Source organism: Motacilla alba, chromosome 3 (assembly GCF_015832195.1).
Source record: "Motacilla alba alba isolate MOTALB_02 chromosome 3, Motacilla_alba_V1.0_pri, whole genome shotgun sequence".
NCBI lineage: Eukaryota > Metazoa > Chordata > Aves > Passeriformes > Motacillidae > Motacilla > Motacilla alba.
Genome location: NC_052018.1, coordinates 94864138 through 94883423, shown reverse-complemented (window position 1 = coordinate 94883423; position 19286 = coordinate 94864138). Strand labels below are relative to the sequence as shown.

General features: G+C 49.7%; 3 protein-coding genes across 3 annotated transcripts; all 3 read right to left on the bottom strand.

The window, feature by feature from the left end:
• Nucleotides 1–411: 411 nt before the first annotated feature.
• Nucleotides 412–2745, bottom strand: LOC119699131 (acrosin-like). Its single transcript, XM_038132178.1, has 4 exons — nucleotides 2567–2745; nucleotides 1987–2252; nucleotides 1572–1717; nucleotides 412–1098 (listed from the first exon to the last, which is right to left on the bottom strand). The coding sequence occupies exons 1-4, from the start codon at nucleotides 2743–2745 to the stop codon at nucleotides 412–414; spliced, it is 1278 nt and encodes a 425-aa protein (XP_037988106.1).
• Nucleotides 2746–8215: 5470 nt separating this feature from the next.
• On the bottom strand, nucleotides 8216–9974 carry LOC119699130 (acrosin-like). The gene is made up of 4 exons (XM_038132177.1): nucleotides 9775–9974; nucleotides 9207–9472; nucleotides 8861–9006; nucleotides 8216–8401 (listed from the first exon to the last, which is right to left on the bottom strand). The coding sequence occupies exons 1-4, from the start codon at nucleotides 9972–9974 to the stop codon at nucleotides 8216–8218; spliced, it is 798 nt and encodes a 265-aa protein (XP_037988105.1).
• Nucleotides 9975–13501: 3527 nt separating this feature from the next.
• LOC119699128 (acrosin-like) lies at nucleotides 13502–15799 on the bottom strand. The gene is made up of 5 exons (XM_038132174.1): nucleotides 15660–15799; nucleotides 15138–15380; nucleotides 14561–14826; nucleotides 14154–14299; nucleotides 13502–13687 (listed from the first exon to the last, which is right to left on the bottom strand). Exons 1-5 carry the CDS (start codon nucleotides 15728–15730, stop codon nucleotides 13502–13504), a joined length of 912 nt encoding a protein of 303 aa, XP_037988102.1. The 5' UTR covers nucleotides 15731–15799.
• Nucleotides 15800–19286: the final 3487 nt, after the last annotated feature.

Genomic DNA, 19286 nt, shown 5'->3' with positions numbered 1-19286 from the left:
GGCAGTAATGTCTCCTAGGAGTTTTCAGCTAATACTGGAGCCTTCACAAAAATATTTTCCTATCTTCTTCCTAGGCTTGATGTACCAGGTTCCTCCAGCCCATGGTGGCTCAGAGCACTTTCCTCTCTGACCAGGCACTTTGGAGCTATTTAGAGCCACTCTGTCCCTTTGTGTCCAATGGGTCTTGCCCAGGAGTTGGAATTGCACTGAAAAGTTGATTCACTTTGAGCATAGGTAATTTTATTTTAACAACTAAATCAACTCCAGTGTTTGCTGCACACAGGAGAGGAATGTGGTCAGGACAGAGCAGGTTTTTGAACCTGAGGCTGCCTTCAGATCAGCAGGCATTGCCCCAGCAGGAAATGGTTGCGGTGCACTGCAGTGTGCTCTGGATCCTGCCTGTTCTGCTGCTCAAGCTGTGTTTTGTCCAAGGACCTGATGAAGGAGCTTCTTCACCTTAGTAAAGAAGTCTACCAGCTTGTTGAGTGGAAATGGGCAGGAGCTAACCTCACCCAATGGTGTTGGCTTTGGAGTGGGGGGTGCTGTCGGCCAAGGCTTTTGAGAGGGGATTGGTGTCGGCAATGGTTTAGCAGTGGGGGGTCGTGTTGGCCATGGCTTAGGAGTGGGAGGGTATGTTGGCCATGGCTTAGGAGTGGGGGGTCGTGTTGGCCATGGCTTAGGAGTGGGAGGGTGTGTTGGCCATGGCTTAGGAGTGGGAGGTAGTGTTGGCCATGGCTTAGGAGTGGGAGGTAGTGTTGGCCATGGCTTAGGAGTGGGAGGTAGTGTTGGCCATGGCTTAGGAGTGGGAAGGGGTCGTGTTGGCCATGGCTTAAGGGTGGGAAGGGGTCGTGTTGGCCATGGTTTCAGAGTTGGTGGGTAAACCGTCACAAAATTACTCCAGGTTTGTGATGTTGGAGAACCCCTTCCAAGTGTGTTTGCACCTGTCTGGACCAGAATCCAGTCATAGAAGTACTGAGTGGAGGTGTAGACTCCAGGCTGCCTTGCTCTGGCACAGCCTTTCCCCCAGCTGGTCACTCCAACAACCCACCAGTAGTCAGCGTTGTTGTCTTGGCACATGAGAGGACCACCGCTGTCACCCTGCAGCAGAGCAGAGAGGATTAATGTGGTGTTGGGTGGCCCCTGTCAGCATTGGGGCTGTCTTCTTCTCTTTCACAGCCCCTGCCAGAGCTGTATTCTGGGAAGAGGAATGCTCTACTCTGGGGCTGGAGCTTCCAGAAGCTTGGCTGTTAATTGTGGGGGCTCCTGCAAATTAGCGCTCTCTCTTCTCTCTGCACAGGACTCCTGGATGTGCAGAGGATGGAGCTTTGGCACCTGGACCTCTGTGCTGCCAAGAGCACTAGCAGGGCTTTCTGGGCTTTTGGCACAAGGGGAGCCCTGGGCAGGCAGGTGTGGAGAGGGAGTGTGTGGGAAGCCCCCACAGCAGTCAGGGAGAGCTGGGGATGGGACAGTGACTGAGTGGCTGGGCATAGCAGGACCTGGGCTGTGTTGGGGCAGTGCTGCCCTGGCTGCTGGTGCTGCTGGGGTCTGAGTGGCTTGTGGCACGCTCCTACCTGGCAGGTGTCGATGAGGCCCTGTGGGTAACCAGCACACAAGTTGTGGGTGTGGATTTCTCCTGCGTACCAGTCACTGCTGTTGCAGAGCTGGACATCAATGAGCTGGACCTTGGCCTCCTGCAGGTGATCACTTGCTTGTTGAGCTATGAGCAGAGAAAGGAATAAACCCTGAGCACCATATTGCCCATTCTCCTCTCCTGACTTGAGAAGGGCATTCTCTTCCCTAGGGTTTGGCTTTGCCTCTGCGGAGGCACTGGGGTGCTGTGACCCTGCTGCCTGCCTCTGGGGATTGTGCCAGACCCATCTCTGCAGAGGCATATGTCCTGCAGCCTGGCTTTAGTCTTTGTGGTAGGGAAGCCCAAACCCTCTCCTCAGTGTGCTGAGCTGGCCAGGTGTTGCTCTTGGAACTCACATCTTGCAGCAGTGGAACCCCAGCCAGCAATCCAGCAGTTTTGCAGCTCTGACACTCTCAGTGCGGTGTCAGGCACACAGGCCAGCTGGATGTAGGGGCTGCACTGGACAGGGTGGTCCAATTCCAGCAGGGCGATGTCGTAGCTCATGTCAGCAGGATTGTAGAACTGGTGTACCACCAGCTGCTTGACACTGCGCATTTGTGCCCCATGGCCTGGCTGAGTCAACTGGGTGGCACCAATCACTACGTACAGCAGGCTGATGTTACTGGAAAGGAGATGGAGAGATGGCTAAGAGGGAGCACAGCCGTGTGCCACAGTAGCCCAGCAGTTGCTAGACTTCGGCTTGGCAAGGCAGGGAGGGAGGAGTGCTCTGGCAGGTATGAGTGCCCTCGCACATCTTAGGCTGGGGGAATGTCAAGCTGGAGGCTGCTAGGAAACCTTGGCACGAGCCCAAGCTTCCCCTGAGCAGTGTGGCAGTCTGGCTGCCTGAGAGGAAAGGTCATGGGAATAGCGGGTGGTGCTGCTGACAGGGCACCTGCTGGTGTTGTGGGGATGTCCCCATTCCCTGCTCCTCCTTACTCAAACTTGTCGAAGCAGTGTGCTGCTGTGAGAACCCATTGTGTGCTGATGAGGGACCCTCCACACCAATGCCCTGGGTCTGGAACCCAGGGGTGCTGGATGCTGACAATCCAGGGCCAGGCCCCTGGCAGGGCACCGGCGCCACCCACGATGCGTGTCATGCCGGAGTCATAAGCCATATCACCGTAGTAGTACGTCATGAGGCCGTAGTCAGACACCACAGCTCGGAGTCCACAGGTCCCTCTGCAAGCAGAAAGTCATTACCATGCTGCTTCATGGCCTGCTGTGGCTCAGGCTGAAGCTCAGCCCTCTGCCCTGCCCACAAGGGCTTGCACGCACAGCAGGCCAGGGAAGCCCATGGGGTGTGTGTCTGTCCATGCCAGAACCTGGCTGCTGGCAAGGAACTGAGGCTTCCCGTGGTGGGTGGGAAGCTGTGGCCCAGCCATGGGGGAGAGGCAGGTCCCCTCCAGGGAAGGCCGCAAGTGTTGCTGTGGCTCCCTCCCTGGGCCTGGGGCCACTTACCCGCAGTTGTCCCATGTCCCGTGCGCCAGCCCAGCCACGGTCAGCAGGATGAGGAGGCCGAGCCAATCCATGGCTGCCAGAGGCACGTGTCAGCTGCAAGCACTCAGGGTTCCGTGCAGCAGCACAGCCACAGCCACAGTGACCACAGCAGCCGTGCTGCCCATGGTGCCCTTGGTCCCAGCGCTGATGTCACAGAGGGGTGGGTTCCATGTTCTGGGCACTGTGGGTTTCTGTGGCACATGGCCCACTGGGGGAGGGGCAACATGAAATTGCGGAGCCATAGAATGGTTTGGGGTGGAAGGGAGCTTGGTGATAATTTAGCTCTGACCCCCTTGCCTTGGGCACGGCAGGATGGCTTGCACTAGACTCAGTTGTCCACAGTGTACATGTCTTGGCTCAGAAGCTATCCTTGAACACTTTGAGGGATGGGGCTTTGAATTACTAAGTCCCGATCAACAGGCCCTGACTAAGGCCTAAACAACAGGCCTTTTGCCAAAATAGGTACTAGATGGACCTTCAAACAAATGTTGTCTATATCCACTCACTGGATGAAACATGGATTTACCTTTCCATACTTAGGAACTGGACAAGACCACATCTGGCCTTGTTTTGGGGGTGTGGGATCACAGACAAATCTGTTGGATTCTCCTGGAGCGCTCCCAGGCCTTGGGAGCAACCCAGGAGGAGAATGAAGCCAGATGTTACTGCACTAGAAGTTTTGGTGTCTTGCTTATTCTGCAGTATGAAAACAGGGACCTCTTACAGTACAGTCAGAAACCGTGCTGCCTATAGGGGAACGTACCTGCAAGATTTCCCAGTTGCTGTCAGTGGTTCCCTAGTCCTTCACCATTATAGTGGCTTCCCCCCAGCTGATGAGCAGGCCTGGATGATGGTCAAGGATTAGGGTAACTTGTGATATGTCTTTCTTCATCACTGTAGGCAGTTGTTTATAGCAATTATCCTTTTGTAAATATTTGTTAATGAATTTATGTCCTGTTTACTTATCCATTTGCAATTCTTTGCAGTTTCAAATTATAGTAAATTACATTTATTCCTGAAGTTGGTATCTGTGTCTTCTCTGCTGACCCTGCCTACAGGAAAAACAGGCATCCACAGCTGCTCTGGGATGCCAGTACCTCAGTAGCCTCACAGTCCAGAATTCCTTCATATGATCTCAGCTGAATCTATTCTCGGTCACTGTAAAGCCATTGCTCCTTGTCCCTTTAGGACCTGGCCTGGTAAGAAGGCTCTCTGCTGCTTTCTTTAGGCCTCTCTTCCTGCAGGATGAGGCTGTGCAGTCCCCAGCGCAGGCAGCAGCTGAGGAATCCATTTGGGGCAGGGAGCTGGGTGTGCAGCTGCAGTGCCAGCTGCAGACTGAGCTCTGGCTGGCAGAAGCCTGGGACTTGAGGCCATGAACTGCTCATGCTTTGCATAACAGAGGGCACAGGGAGCTGTGGCACTGGCCAGGGTTTGAATGGACACTGAGCACTGCAGCAGGAGCCAGTGACTCTTTATGGAACACAACATCTGTGAATCTGCTGGGGGAATCCTGAGGCTGAATGGGTATGGAAACCTGCTCTGACTGAGTGAGAGTGGCGTGGGTAGGGAATCAAATGGGGCAACCATCGGCTCATTGGAGCCACCTGTGCTTCCAAAATGGTCACACAGGGGAGTTTCCTCAGCACTTTGGCAGCACAGATGGGACTCAAGTGCAGTACTGCTGGAACCTCCGTCCTTCAGAGCAGGTACTGGTGAGTTCACCTGGGATCTTTATAGCAGGAAGGATCCAAATAGGGAGTGTTAAAATTCCATCCAGTAGATTCTGTTTAAATAATAAAAGTGCATTTGAGCCTCTTTATTGTTGTGGCATTTTGTGCAGATCTGTTAAAATCACTGGTAGAGGGTGGAGAAGGCGTGCACAGCATGATCAGTGTAACACAGCCACAGAGGAGTGGTGGAGGCCCCTGTAAGTTGCGAGGTTGGGGGCCCTGAGTCTCTGCTAGAACACTCGAGTCTCTGTTCAAAGGCCTTTGGAGACAGGCATGGGGAAAGCCTTGTGTCCCTCGTGCCACACAATGGGTGCTAGAGTGTGTGGGCACACACAGAAGGGGGTGGAAGTCCCTTCACAAGGGACTCTTTCAGAAAGGGGTTTCACATGCCATGAGGTGTTTGATGTGATGGGAAATATCCCTGGTTTAAATGAGGAGATGTCCGTGGCTGAGGTTGCGCAGAACTGGGAGAAATTGTTTGGGCAGCAGAATTTTGCCAAGACAGCACAATAAGGTTGTTTCAGGAGGGTTGAGCGACTCAAAGCTGGTCTGCTCACTGGACAGGGTAATGGCCATCCCCAGCCCTGAGTGGCGCTCTTTCACTCAGTGTCTTTAGTTACCAGGCAGCCCCTGAAATTTATTTCAGGAAATATTTGAAGAAGCTTGAGTCAAGGTGGCAGGGACCAGTACAGATGTGGGATGGTTGTTCTCAGCACAGCCCATCTTGATTAACACAGATGGAGGAGTGCCACCCGCTGTGAGACAGGACTCCAATGGCCTGGTGATACCAGATTGATTTTTGCCTTTTTTCTTTTATATATTCTCTGTATTCTTTATACATGTATTTGTAGCTCTGTAGCCTGTTGTTTTATCTGTAGCTAGTTTTCCCAGTACTTTTCCCTACCTTTTCTCCAAGCAGAAAGACAAAACATATTTCAGACCTCAAAGCCCTGGAGAATACAAGGCCCCTAAACGTATATTGATTCTTCTTGGGAACCAAGGCTGGAAACAGCTCTTTGAGACATATTCTCATAAACAAAGTTCAGTTTCTGTTATGTTTGCCCAATTATCCCATTCAAAAAAACCCCAACAAAATTAAATGTAGCAGCAATTTTAATTAAGTAGTTTAATACATATAAAATTAAATGCATTCAAAATATTAACAATATAATTTGGTTAAAGTAAGGGATAATTTGGTTCTTATAATAGCGCAAAAGCAAACAAAACAAAATAAAAAAATAACCGCGCCAGTTACATGCGGAGTATGGAGGACAGGGCTTTTGGACCCCCGCTATCTCACATACAAGCTTATCCAGCCACAATTCCCTTTTTTATGCTGTATGTCATCACCATCTCCTCCCATTTTCGATTCATCACACTTGTATCTCCACCTTCATCATCACCTTCATCTTGCATGCTCCACCATTCTTTTAGGTGGTCGCACCACTCTTTGGGGATCGTCTTGAAGAGGGCTTATCCTCTTCCTCAGGTGTCCTTTATTTCAACATTTGGATTACACATGCGCACCAAGCTGGTATAGTATAAGCCAAAGCTAACATAAGATAAGCCAATATTTTGTTCTAACATTACAGCAATAAATCTCATATAATTAACATTTTCCTGGTTTCCCACCAAATTTTCCTCTCTTCCAGATAAATTTAGTAATACTTATCTATTGCTTCTTCCTGTTCTGAACATCTGCAGGAGAAAAGGGGGGACCCCTCCTCCCCCTTTCTTTTTTTAACATTTACCTTTTAACTGTTTTATTATTTCCAAATATTAATTGCTGTATCAATATTGATTACTGTTTCAATTTTGTCAGCACCAATCACACCTATTTATCACAGTTTCCATCTAGGTGGGGGAACATTTAGAGAATGTTGAACTGAGGGAGAAATTACTTCGCTATGTGTGATACTAATTGGTGATTTGTGTCAAATATGCTAATTTGCTAAGATTATAAAACTTTATTCACCCCATGTAGAGGAGGAATTCTATGGTCATTTGCCACATCTGCCACTGGAGGCCTCCAATAGAGATCAGCCTTTATATTACCTCTTGTGTCGAAAGTGTGGTTTTTTGTTTCTAGGTTCTTTAAGGCATCATTTGAAGCAAAGGAAAGTATCCAGAAGCAGATGGATTGACACCCAGCCCAAGGCATTTTAAACCATTCCATTAAATGGAGAAAGTCAATGTTCACTTGCCTACAATTGTAAAAGACAGGTAAAAACTACCTTCAACAAGCCTACCCCATGACATTCCAGGATCATCTACCATTCCCCTCCTCCCTGCCCAACAGTATCAAAGTTTAATTGAAAAGGGTATAAAATTTTGGTGCAAATTTGTAGAGTTTGTAGATGATTTGTTAATTAGCAAGTTGAGATAAGAAAGTTCTTTCCAGTCCTGAGGTGATTATGTGCAGCACTCAGGAGAACAAACACACCAAGCTGCAGTTTGTGTCTTTGCAGCTGGCTATTTGACTCCTGGCTGGCTTCTTCTCTCAATTGGCTAGGCTCATACAGCCCTCTCATCTTCCTTGACTCCTCCTTTTCTCTGCCCTCATCTCCTCCCAAATATGGAGCCAAGTCCAGGCATCATTCCCCCCTGGCTCACAGGTTGGCCATGCCTGTGAACAGCCTTGATGTTGCAGGTGGTGTTGGCCCACTCACCTTGGCCTTCCACAGCATTCCAGGTGTGTTTTCTTCTGTTTCTGCCAGGTTCCTCTCCCCAGAATGACCCCAGCTCTTGCTTTGAGTATCTGTGAAGTGTGACCACCTGGCACATCAATCCCCCTTTGCTGCCCATGAAATCTGGCTCTACCTTAGGGCACTGGCACTCCAGTCAGGAGCCAGGAGATTCCCTTGTCATGCTTGGGAGTTTCCCAGATCTGTTCCCTTAGCCCAGGTTCACACCAGGCCGTAATCACCAGCCCATATGCATTTGAGCACCACCCCCAAGGAATCTGCTTTTTTCCTATTCTCTTCTGAGGCTTGAGGTAGCAGGTTCCTCCAGCCCATGGTGGCTCAGAGCACTCTCCTTGGTGACCAGGCACTTTGGAGCTCTTTGGAGCCACTCTGTCCCTTTGTGCCCCCAGGCTCATTCTGCAGGTGCTGAGCAATGCACTTCTTGTCTTGCCCAGGAGTTGGAATTGCACTGAAAAGATGGTTCCCTGTGAACAAAGTGACTTTATTTCAACAACTAAATCAACTCCAGTGTGTGTGTGCACAGAGGAGAGGAGTGTGGTCAGGACAGAGCAGGGTTTTGACCCTGAGGCTGTCTTTGGATCAGCAGGCATTGCCCTAGCAGGAAACGGTTGTGGTGCACTGCAGCCTGCCCTGGATCCTGCCTGTCCTGCTGCTCAAGGAGCACTTTTAACTGCGTTTACACGCATGTTGTAATCGATCCAGTCATAGAAGTACTGAATGGAGGTGTAGACTCCAGGCTGCCTTGCTCTGGCGCAGCCTGTTCCAAAGCTGGTTAGTCCAATGACCCACCAGTACTCAGCATTGTTGTCCTGGCACATGAGAGGACCACCGCTGTCACCCTGCAGCAGAGCAGAGAGCATTTAAGGGCGAATCTGCCAGCACTGAGGGACTGATCTCTCACAGCCCCTGCCAGAGCTGTATTCTGGGAAGAGGAATGCTCTACTCTGGGGCTGGAGCTTCCAGAAGCTTGGCTGTGAATGGCATGGGGTCCTATAGGGTAGGGCTCTCTCTGTCATCTCTGCACAGGACTCCTGGATGTACAGAGGATGGAGCTTTGGCACCTGGACCTCTGTGCTGCCAAGAGCACTAGCAGAGCTTTCTGGGCTTTCTGGCACAAGGGGAGCCCTGGGCAGGCAGGTGTGGAGAGGGAGTGTGTGGGAAGCCCCCACAGCAGTCAGGGAGAGCTCGGGATGGGACGGTGACTGAGTGGCTGGGCAAAGCAGGGCCTGGGCTGTGTTGTGGCGGTGCTGCCCCGGATGCCGGTGCTGGGGTCTGAGTGGCTCGTGGCCCATTCCTACCTTGCAGGAGTCAATGTTGCCCTGTGGGTAACCAGCACACAAGTTGTAGGGATGGACTTCTCCTGCGTACCAGTCACTGCTGTTGCAGAGCTGGACATCAATGAGCTGGACCTTGGCCTGCTGAAGGCGATCAGCTGAATCTAGACCTGTGAGCAGAGAAATGAATAAGCCCCTGGTAGCACCTTGCTGGTTCTCCTTCTCTGTCAGGGAAATCCCTTTCCCTAGGGCCAGGCCCATCTCTGCAGGGGTATATGTTCTGCAGACTGGCTGTGGCCTCTGCTGTGGGGAATCCCAAACCCACTCCCTAGTGTGCTGAGCTGGCCCAGAAGTCGCTCTTGGAACTCACTTCTTGCAGTAGTGGCACCCCAGCCAGCAATCCAGCAGTTGATGAGCTCTGAGACTTTCAGGGCGGGGTCCGCCAGACAGGCCAGCTGGATGTAGGAACTGCACAGGACAGGACGGTCCAGTTGCATCAGGGCAATGTCATAGCTGTAGTCGCTACGCTTGTAGTCACGGTGTATCACCACCTTCTTGACACTGCGCACTGCAGCCCCAGGTCCCGGCTGAGTCAACTGGGTGGCCCCAATCAACACATACAGCAGGCTGATGTTACTGGAAAGGAGATGGAGAGATGGCTGAGAGGGAGTCACAGCAGCCCAGCAGTTGCTGGACCTTGGCTTGGCAAGGCAGGGAGGGAGGAGTGCTCTGGCAGGTATGAGTGCCCTCGCACATCTTAGGCTGGGGGAATGTCAAGCTGGAGGCTGCTAGGAAACCTTGGCACGAGCCCAGGCTTCTCCTGAGCAGTGTGGCAGTCTGGCTGCCTGAGAGGAAAGGTCATGGGAATAGCGGGTGGTGCTGCTGACAGGGCACCTGCTGGTGTTGTGGGGATGCCCCCATTCCCTGCCCCTCCTTACTCAAACTTGTCGAAGCAGTGTGCTGCTGTGAGGACCCAATCTGCCGTGATGAGGGACCCTCCACACCAATGTCCTAGGCCTGGTACCCAGGGGTGTTGGATGCTGACAATCCAGGGCCATTCTGCTTCTGCAGCACCTATGCCACCCACGATGCGTGTCATGCCGTAGTCATAAGCCACGTTGTCGTAGGAATAAGTCATGGGGCTGTTGACAGGTGGTGGAGCGCGGAGCCCACAGCTCCCTCTGCAAGCAGAAAGTAATTTCCATGCTGCTTCATGGCCTGCTGTGGCTCAGGCTGAAGCTCAGCCCTCTGCCCTGGCCACAAGGGTTTGCACGCACAGCAGGCCAGGGAAGCCCATGGGGTGTGTGTCTGTCCATGCCAGAACCTGGCTGCTGGCAAGGAACTGAGGCTTCCCGTGGTGGGTGGGAAGCTGTGGCCCAGCCATGGGGGACAGGCGGGTCCCCTCCAGGGAAGGCCGCAAGTGTTGCCGTGGCTTCCTCCCTGGGCCTGGGGTCACTTACCCGCAGGTGTACTGGATGCTCTGTGCCAGCCTGGCCACGGTCAGAAGGACGAGGAGGCCGAGCCAATCCATGGCTGCCAGAGGCACGTGTCAGCTGCAAGCACTCAGGGTTCCGTGCAGCAGCACAGCCACAGCCACAGTGACCACAGCAGCCGTGCTGCCCGTGGTGCCCTCGGTCCCAGCGCTGATGTCACAGAGGGGTGGGTTCCATGTTCTGGGCACTGTGGGTTTCTGTGGCACATGGCCCACTGGGGGAGGGGCAACATGAAATTGCGGAGCCATAGAATGGTTTGGGCTGGAAGGGAGCTTGGTGGTCGCCTAGCTCTGACCCCAGTGCTTTGGGCATGGTGGGATAGCTTACACTGAACATGTTTTTCATAGCTCAGCTCAGAAGCTGTTCTCGAACACAGTGACAATGGTTTCCCCAATTTATGGGCTGACCTGGGTGATAGTCAAAGATTAGGGTAACTTGTGATGTGTCTTTCTTCATCACTGTAGCCAGTCTTTTATAATAATGATTAGATGCCTTGCCTATTGCATTATCCTTTTGTAAATATTTCCTAATGATTTTATGTCCTGCTTACTTATACATTTGCAATTCTTTGCTGTTTCCCTTGCCTTAAGTTTTAGCTTTTATATTTTTTTGATTCTCTTCTGCCTTGTTGTGTAAGTCTGAACTTCATATTAGGTGGCAAATAAGTTCTTTTTACAGGGTTGTTAGACAAACGATCCCTTCTCAGCTTGAGAATCAAGGACAATCATTACCCCAAAAGCATAAATAACAATGAAGTGAAAGGGGCAAGCCAAGAGGTTGAGACTTCATGACCTGAAGCTGTAATTGGCTAGTTAACCCCAATATGTAAATGGACCAAATTATAAAAGTATAAAAACTCATGACCAAGATCCATGTTAGATCCAACCTGGGTTTAGCTCTAGCAAGGCTTTTGTACTGTCCAAGGTGTATGCCTTAAAAGCCTTTCAATAAATACCAACTTTATGCATTTAAATCTGTCTAGTCTCTATTCCAGATAAACATCCTCAGGCATCATTTCGAATTATAGTAAATTACATTTATTCCTGAAGTTGGTGTCTGTGTCTTCTGTGCTGACCCTGCTTGTTGGAACCCAGGACATGTCTCTGGGTGCCCTGATGGCTCGAGCCCCTGGCAGGGGGGTGGGGAGTCCTGGCAGAAAGCCAAAGACACCTGGGATTTGGATCTTAGCCCATAGAGCAAATTACCAACTTTGTATGAAGAATTACAAGTCACAAAAGTTTAAGTAGCATAATAGTAGTTGTTTTCACAGGGTGAAAAATAGAATTTTGGGGATTTTTAGAACGGAGGTTTGAGGTCCCAAGATGGCGGGAATTGGGTGTGCCCTGTCCTTTCTTCTTCCTAACCACCATGATTTGGGTAATGTTGGCACTTTTAGATTGGTTCAGAATAGAAGCTGACTGTCTAGCGTAGGTGATAGCTATTGGAACATATTTGTAAATATAGTACATGTAGTTTTTAGTATAAAAGATTACACCAGCCCGGGAGGTGGGCAGTGTGCCTTGGACTGACCGGCTGAACAGATCTTGGCAGGCCAGAGAAAGAATGTAAGAGATAAGAAATAATAAACAACCTTGTGAACCAGAGCTGAAGAACTCCGACTCTTCCTTTGACCATTGGGCTGGGAAAAAAGGACTCTCGGGGTCACTCTGACCGCAGGGAACCTGAGACCTGCTTACATGAAAAACAAGCATCCACAGCTGCTCTGGGATGCCACTATTTCAGCAGCCTCACAGTCAAGAATTCCTTCCCAATATCTCATCTAAAGCTAGCCTCTGCCACAGTGAAGCCGTTGTCCCTTGTCTTTTTAGGACCTGCCCTTATAAGAAGGCTCTCTGCTACTTTCTTTAGGCCCCTCTTCTTGGTTAACACAAATGGAGGAGAGTCACCTGCTGTGAGACAGGACTCCATTGGCCTGGAAGCCAAGAAGAATATCCAGAAGCAGACAGATTGACACATAGCCCAAGGCATTCTGAAGCCTTCCATTAGATGGAGAAAGTCAATGTTCACTTGCTTTCACCTGGATAAGTCAGGAACTGCCTTCAACAAGACTTCCCCAAGAAATCACTGCAACATTTTCCTTACTCTCTCCCACCACTCTAAATATTGAGCTTTGATTGAAAGGATATAAAATTAAGGGGTGAATTTGTAGAGTTTGTAGATGATTTGTTAATTAGCAAGTTGAGATAAGAAAGTTCTTTCCAGTCCTGAGGTGATTATGTGCAGCACTCAGGAGAACAAACACACCAAGCTGCAGTTTGTGTCTTTGCAGCTGGCTATTTGATTGCTCCTTCTCTCCATTGGCTAGGCTTATACAGCCCTCTCATCTTCCTTGACTCCTCCTTTTCTCTGCCCTCATCTCCTCCCAAATATGGAGCCAAGTCCAGGCATCATTCCCCCCTGGCTCACAGGTTGGCCATGCCTGTGAACAGCCTTGATGTTGCAGGTGGTGTTGGCCCACTCACCTTGGCCTTCCACAGCATTCCAGGTGTGTTTTCTTCTGTTTCTGCCAGGTTCCTCTCCCCAGAATGACCCCAGCTCTTGCTTTGAGTATCTGTGAAGTGTGACCACCTGGCACATCAATCCCCCTTTGCTGCCCATGAAATCTGGCTCTACCTTAGGGCACTGGCACTCCAGTCAGGAGCCAGGAGATTCCCTTGTCATGCTTGGGAGTTTCCCAGATCTGTTCCCTTAGCCCAGGTTCACACCAGGCCGTAATCACCAGCCCATATGCATTTGAGCACCACCCCCAAGGAATCTGCTTTTTTCCTATTCTCTTCTGAGGCTTGAGGTAGCAGGTTCCTCCAGCCCATGGTGGCTCAGAGCACTCTCCTTGGTGACCAGGCACTTTGGAGCTCTTTGGAGCTACTCTGTCCCTTTGTGCCCCCAGGCTCATTCTGCAGGTGCTGAGCAATGCACTTCTTGTCTTGCCCAGGAGTTGGAATTGCACTGAAAAGATGGTTCCCTGTGAACAAAGTGACTTTATTTCAACAACTAAATCAACTCCAGTGTGTGTGTGCACAGAGGAGAGGAGTGTGGTCAGGACAGAGCAGGGTTTTGACCCTGAGGCTGTCTTTGGATCAGCAGGCATTGCCCTAGCAGGAAACGGTTGTGGTGCACTGCAGCCTGCCCTGGATCCTGCCTGTCCTGCTGCTCAAGGAGCACTTTTAACTGCGTTTACACGCATGTTGTAATCGATCCAGTCATAGAAGTGCTGAGTGGAGGTGTAGACTCCAGGCCTCATTGCTCTGGCACAGCCTTTCCCAAAGCTGGTCACTCCAACAACCCACCAGTAGTCAGCGTTGTTGTCTTGGCACATGAGAGGACCACCGCTGTCACCCTGCAGCAGAGCAGAGAGGATTAATGTGGTGTTGGGTGGCCCCTGTCAGCACTGGGGCTGTCTTCTTCTCTTTCACAGCCCCTGCCAGAGCTGTATTCTGGGAAGAGGAATGCTCTGCTCTGGGGCTGGAGCTTCCAGAAGCTTGGCTGTGAATGGCATGGGGTCCTATAGGGTAGGGCTCTCTCTGTCATCTCTGCACAGGGCTCCTGGATGTGCAGAGGATGGAGCTTTGGCACCTGGACCTCTGTGCTGCCAAGAGCACTAGCAGGGCTTTCTGGGCTTTCTGGCACAAGGGGAGCCCTGGACAGGCAGGTGTGGATAGGGAGTGTGTGGGAAGCCCCCACAGCAGTCGGGGGGAGTGGGGGCTGGGAGGTTGACTGAGAGGCCAGGCAAAGCAGGGCCTGGGGCGGTGCTGCCCTGGCTGCTGGTGCTGCTGGGGTCTGAGTGGCTTGTGGCACGCTCCTACCTGGCAGGTGTCGATGAGGCCCTGTGGGTAACCAGCACACAAGTTGTGGGTGTGGATGTCTCCTGCGTACCAGTCACTGCTGTTGCAGAGCTGGACATCAATGAGCTGGACCTTGGCCTGCTGAAGGCGATCAGCTGAATCTTGAGCTATGAGCAGAGAAAGAAATAAACCACCGGCAGCTCCATGCCAGTTCCCTCATCTCTCGGGGGGAATCCCTTTCTCTAGGCTTTGGCTTTGCCTCTGCAGAGGCACTGGGCTGCTGTGATCCTGGTGCCTGCTTCTGGGGATTGTGCCAGGCCCATCTCTATAGAGGCAAATGTCCTGCAGCCTGACTTTGGCCTCTGCTGTGGGGAAGCCCAAACCCACTCCCTAGTGTGCTGAGCTGGCCAGGAGTTCTTGGTACTCACATCTTGCAGTAGTGGCACCCCAGCCAGCAATCCAGCAGTTGATGAGCTCTGAGACTCTGAGGGTGGGGTCAGCCACACATGCCAGCTGGATGTAGGAGCTGCACTTTACAGGATGGTCCAGTTGCATCAGGGCAATGTCATAGCTGAAGTCGATATGGCTGTAGTACTGGTGTATCACCACCTGCTTGACACTACGCACTGCAGCCCCAGGTCCCGGCTGAGTGAACTGGGTGGCCCCAATCACCACGTAGACCAAGCTGGCGTTACTGGAAAGGAGATGGAGAGATGGCTAAGAGGGAGCACAGCCACGTGCCACAGCAGCCCAGCAGTTGCTGGACCTTGGCTTGGCAAGGCAGGGAGGGAGGAGTGCTCTGGCAGGTATGAGTGCCCTCGCACATCTTAGGCTGGGGGAATGTCAAGCTGGAGGCTGCTAGGAAGCCTTAGCACAAGCTCAGGCTTCTCCTGAGCCGTGAGCCTGGCTGCCTGAGAGGAAAGCGGATGGGAGATAGTGGGTGGTGCTGCTGACAGGGCACCTGCTGGTGTTGTGGGGATGCCCCCATTCCCTGCCCCTCCTTACCTGATATCGTCAAAGCAGTGTGCTGCTGTGAGGACCCAATCTGCACTGATGAGGGACCCTCCACACAGATGCCCCAGGCCTGGTATCCAGGGGTGTTGGATGCTGACCATCCAGGGCCATTCTGCTTCTGCAGCACCCATGCCACCCACGACACGTGTCATGCCATAGTCATAAGCCACATTTCCATAGGAATAAGTCATGGGGCTATAGACAGATTGCGGAGCTCGGAGTCCACAGGTCCCTCTGCAAGCAGAAAGTAATTTCCATGCTGCTTCATGGCCTGCTGTGGCTCAGGCTGAAGCTCAGCCCTCTGCCCTGGCCACAAGGGCTTGCACGCACAGCAGGCCAGGGAAGCCCATGGGGTGTGTGTCTGTCCATGCCAGAACCTGGCTGCTGGCAAGGAACTGAGGCTTCCCGTGGTGGGTGGGAAGCTGTGGCCCAGCCATGGGGGAGAGGCAGGTCCCCTCCAGGGAAGGCCGCAAGTGTTGCTGTGGCTCCCTCCCTGGGCCTGGGGCCACTTACCCGCAGTTGTCCCATATCCCGTGCACCAGCCCAGCCACGGTCAGCAGGACGAGGAGGCCGAGCCAATCCATGGCTGCCAGAGGCACGTGTCAGCTGCAAGCACTGAGGGCTCCTTGCAGCAGCACAGCCACAGCCACAGTGACCACAGCAGCCGTGCTGCCCGTGGTTCCCTGGGGCAGATGTCACAGAGGGGTGGGTTCCATGTTCTGGGCATTGTGGGATTCTGTGTCACAGGGACCCACTGGGGGAGGGGCAACATGAAATTGAGGAGCCATAGAATGGTTTGGGGTGGAAGGCAGCTTGGTGATCATCTAGCTCAAACCTCCTTGCCTTGGGCATGGTGGGATGGCTTGCACTAGACCTAGTTGTTCAGAGCCTGACACAGAAGCTGCCCTTGAACACTTCGAGGTGTGGGTCCACCACAGCTGCTTGGGGCAACCTGAGCCAGTTCATCTGTATCCTCACAATCAAGAACTCCTTCCCAATATCCCATTTAAAGCTATCCTCTGTCACTGTAAATCGTTGCCCCTTTTCCTATCAGTACCTGCCCTTGTAAGAAGGCTCTCTGCAGCTTTCTTCAAGTCCCTTTTCTTGTGGGATGAGAGTGTGCAGGTCCTCGGGCAGGCAGTGGCTGTCTCATGTCATTGCCTGCTAATATGTCACAGGAAAACACCTAGCATGGCATCACAGCCTCTTTGAAATTCCACTGCCTCCCTTCTCCTGCTCCTCTCTGCTCTCTGCAATTTTTACCATGAGATCCTTTGCAAAACAGAATCACTCTAGAACTCCTTCAGGAAGCATGTGTGTGCTTGGGTCAGGAGCCAATCCAGTCACAGCCACAGTGGGTGAGCATCCATGTTTCCAGTGTGGATGTTTGAAGGGCAGCTGTGAACGCAACTGCTTGACATTCAGCATGAAAATTTAAAAGAAAAAAAAAATCTGTCCTAGTAGCTTTTCATGAACAATCTGCTACCTATTTAGTTTGATGTTGACAAGTTACCTTAATTTCTCAGGTGGAAGCATCGTAGAAGATGTTAGTAGTTTTGAATGAGGAACATTGTTTGGAAGTTACACTTTTAAATATTTCTGTAGTGATTATGAAATTTTTTTTCAATGATTTTCTTCTAGAGATGGAGTCTTGAAATGTAGGCATGGTAAAATATTTAAGATTTCAAATGGCTTTTTATTTTGAGAAATGCTGGGTTTAGTGAGTCATGGCAGGCATGATACTGACCTAAACAGAGTAGCTGACTTTATTGCTGGGGTGATACCTCAGAATCTTCGCTAGTCTTAAGGTATGTCACAATTCTCCCCAGCATGGGTTTGCCAGAAAACTTTGAGAACAATGCTGAGTCTTCCAGAATTTCAGCAGCTTTTCTGGGAACCCTTACCTGGTATTTCTGGAGCAAACAGAATTTCTTTTAAGACCATACTGGCCTTGACTTCTGGAAGTGCCTAATGTTTGGTACCCATCTAAAGCAGCTCTACTTTGGAGCTCTATGAGAAAATGGGATGAGAGGGGAGAAAAAATGGTTAATTGCCTTGCTTCTCATAGGCAAGATATTTTTTTTTCTTTACAGGGACACAGAACAAGAGATACTGGAATTTTCTATTTTTTAGAAAAATTTAAATGATTGAAATTTTATTTCATATTGGAATTGGATTGTCTTCAATGTATTTTCCAAGGAATTGCAGCTGTCTGTAAGCATAGTAGGGCAGGGAAAAGTTTGGTTACATGGCAAATCTATTTATGCTCTTTTTTATTAAACTGCATTCTTCAATATTAATGTAGACCAAGAAAAAGATATGCTACTCAAGTGATCATATTAGTTTGCCAGGTATGTTTGTACTGCTCTTTTGTTACATGGCAGATAATAGAGACATCCAGATTGTTGCTAATTCTTGTGTCTGTGGCACAGTGTTACTCTGAATGATGTACAGCGTGAGACTCAGGCATTCCAAGAGATGCATAAAGATATTTTATGGGGAAAAAAGTTAATTGCCAATTGATTTATGAACATAGCTTTCCAAAGAAATATGACTGGATTGAGTAGAGTTCAGGAAACTGATCTTTTATGTATTTTTACAGGACAGTTGGGTGCAGTTGTGACAAATATAAAGTTAAAGATTCAGTTTTCATGACGTTAGTATAGGAAGCTGAATGTGACTTCCTGACTTCTATAGCTTCAGTTCTTCAGGTTCATTCACATTGCAGCTGAGAAATGTTATTCTGCAGTGTCTAATATTGCCCATATACTACACAAAGAGCTGCAAAGCAGTCATAGTAGAAGCAGGCTTTGGGTTTGCATTAATCAGGTGGTGTGTAGCATCTTTATTCATGTTGTGCCAGTGTAAGCTGAGAGATGCAGTTCATGAACTACTCTGCTTTTGTACTGAAGAACAAGTGTCTCCTTATTGTCCATACTGTAGGTAAAGAAACTTACAGACTTGAGCAATAAGGAATTAAATGCTGAATGTTAAGCATGGCATTCTATGGTGCAAATTAAAAAGGGAGAAAAAGTAATCAGTTGTTAATGGGAGGGTGATGACTGTGGGAAGCTTCTCTAGAAACTGGAAAAAATTTGCTTGTAGGAGATTCTTCTGCTGGGGTTTAGAGAACTCAGGAGTACAGTAAGAGCGTGTGTGTGTGTATATCTAAAAATATTACTTCACAGTTTTGAGGTGAGAGAATAGAAGAAAATAAAAGTGAAACAGAAATGGACAGAGTTGTTTTGGAAATGAGACGTTTCCTATGGTGTTTTTTTTTCTGAGCAAGTGATATGTATCTTCATGTTTTTGTCTTGAGTTTGGAATAATTTCTATCTCTTTCATGGTTTTATTTTTCTATAACCTGTATTTATGACATGATTTTTCTTTTAATTTTATTAAAAGTTTATTTAAAACATACTTCAGTAAAATGGGAAAAAAAACCTTAAAGCATGGGTGTCTGTATAAAGTCCATTAAAACTGTAGGTGTTGAGTATATTCAGTTTGCTCCTTTTGTCCATATATGACTACATGTATACATGTACATAATAAAAAGTTAATGTATTGTCTGGATTTTTCAATATCACACTGTACATTTTCAAGTATATTTTAAAGCTCGACGTGTCTCTCACGTTCTGTCCCAAAGCCATAGAGACATCTTTATCTAAAGATGTGTACATGTACACATTTATGGAGGGTGTGAAGATTTTACAATTTCCTTGGCAACCCAACAATACTTACATCACCACAATTTTCTTATGCAATAAATATTTGCTGTTCAGCGGGCTGGGACATCCCTAATATCTTTCTTTGAACGGTATGACTGGGGTAGCCTAGGTTTTTGAACTGTTGTTTCCTGGGCACATGCATGGACAAGGGGCCTGTTGGCTCTCTGTAAAATTGTGTAAATTTGCTTGTTTATTTCATGGAAATGCAAGCAGGAATTATCTGTGGTGCCATAAAAATTTTGTCAGGGGTGCTTATGGGAAACTGGGAAGATTTCCCAGGCAAAATATGAAATCTGTGGCTTTTCTTGCTGCTAGTTCATATTTTCTTAAGAAGTCTTCCCAAGTCCTTCAAAGTCTTTTTCCTCAGTTGCTGAGGGCTGCTTTGATCTTCACTCATGCAGTTTTCCTGCTT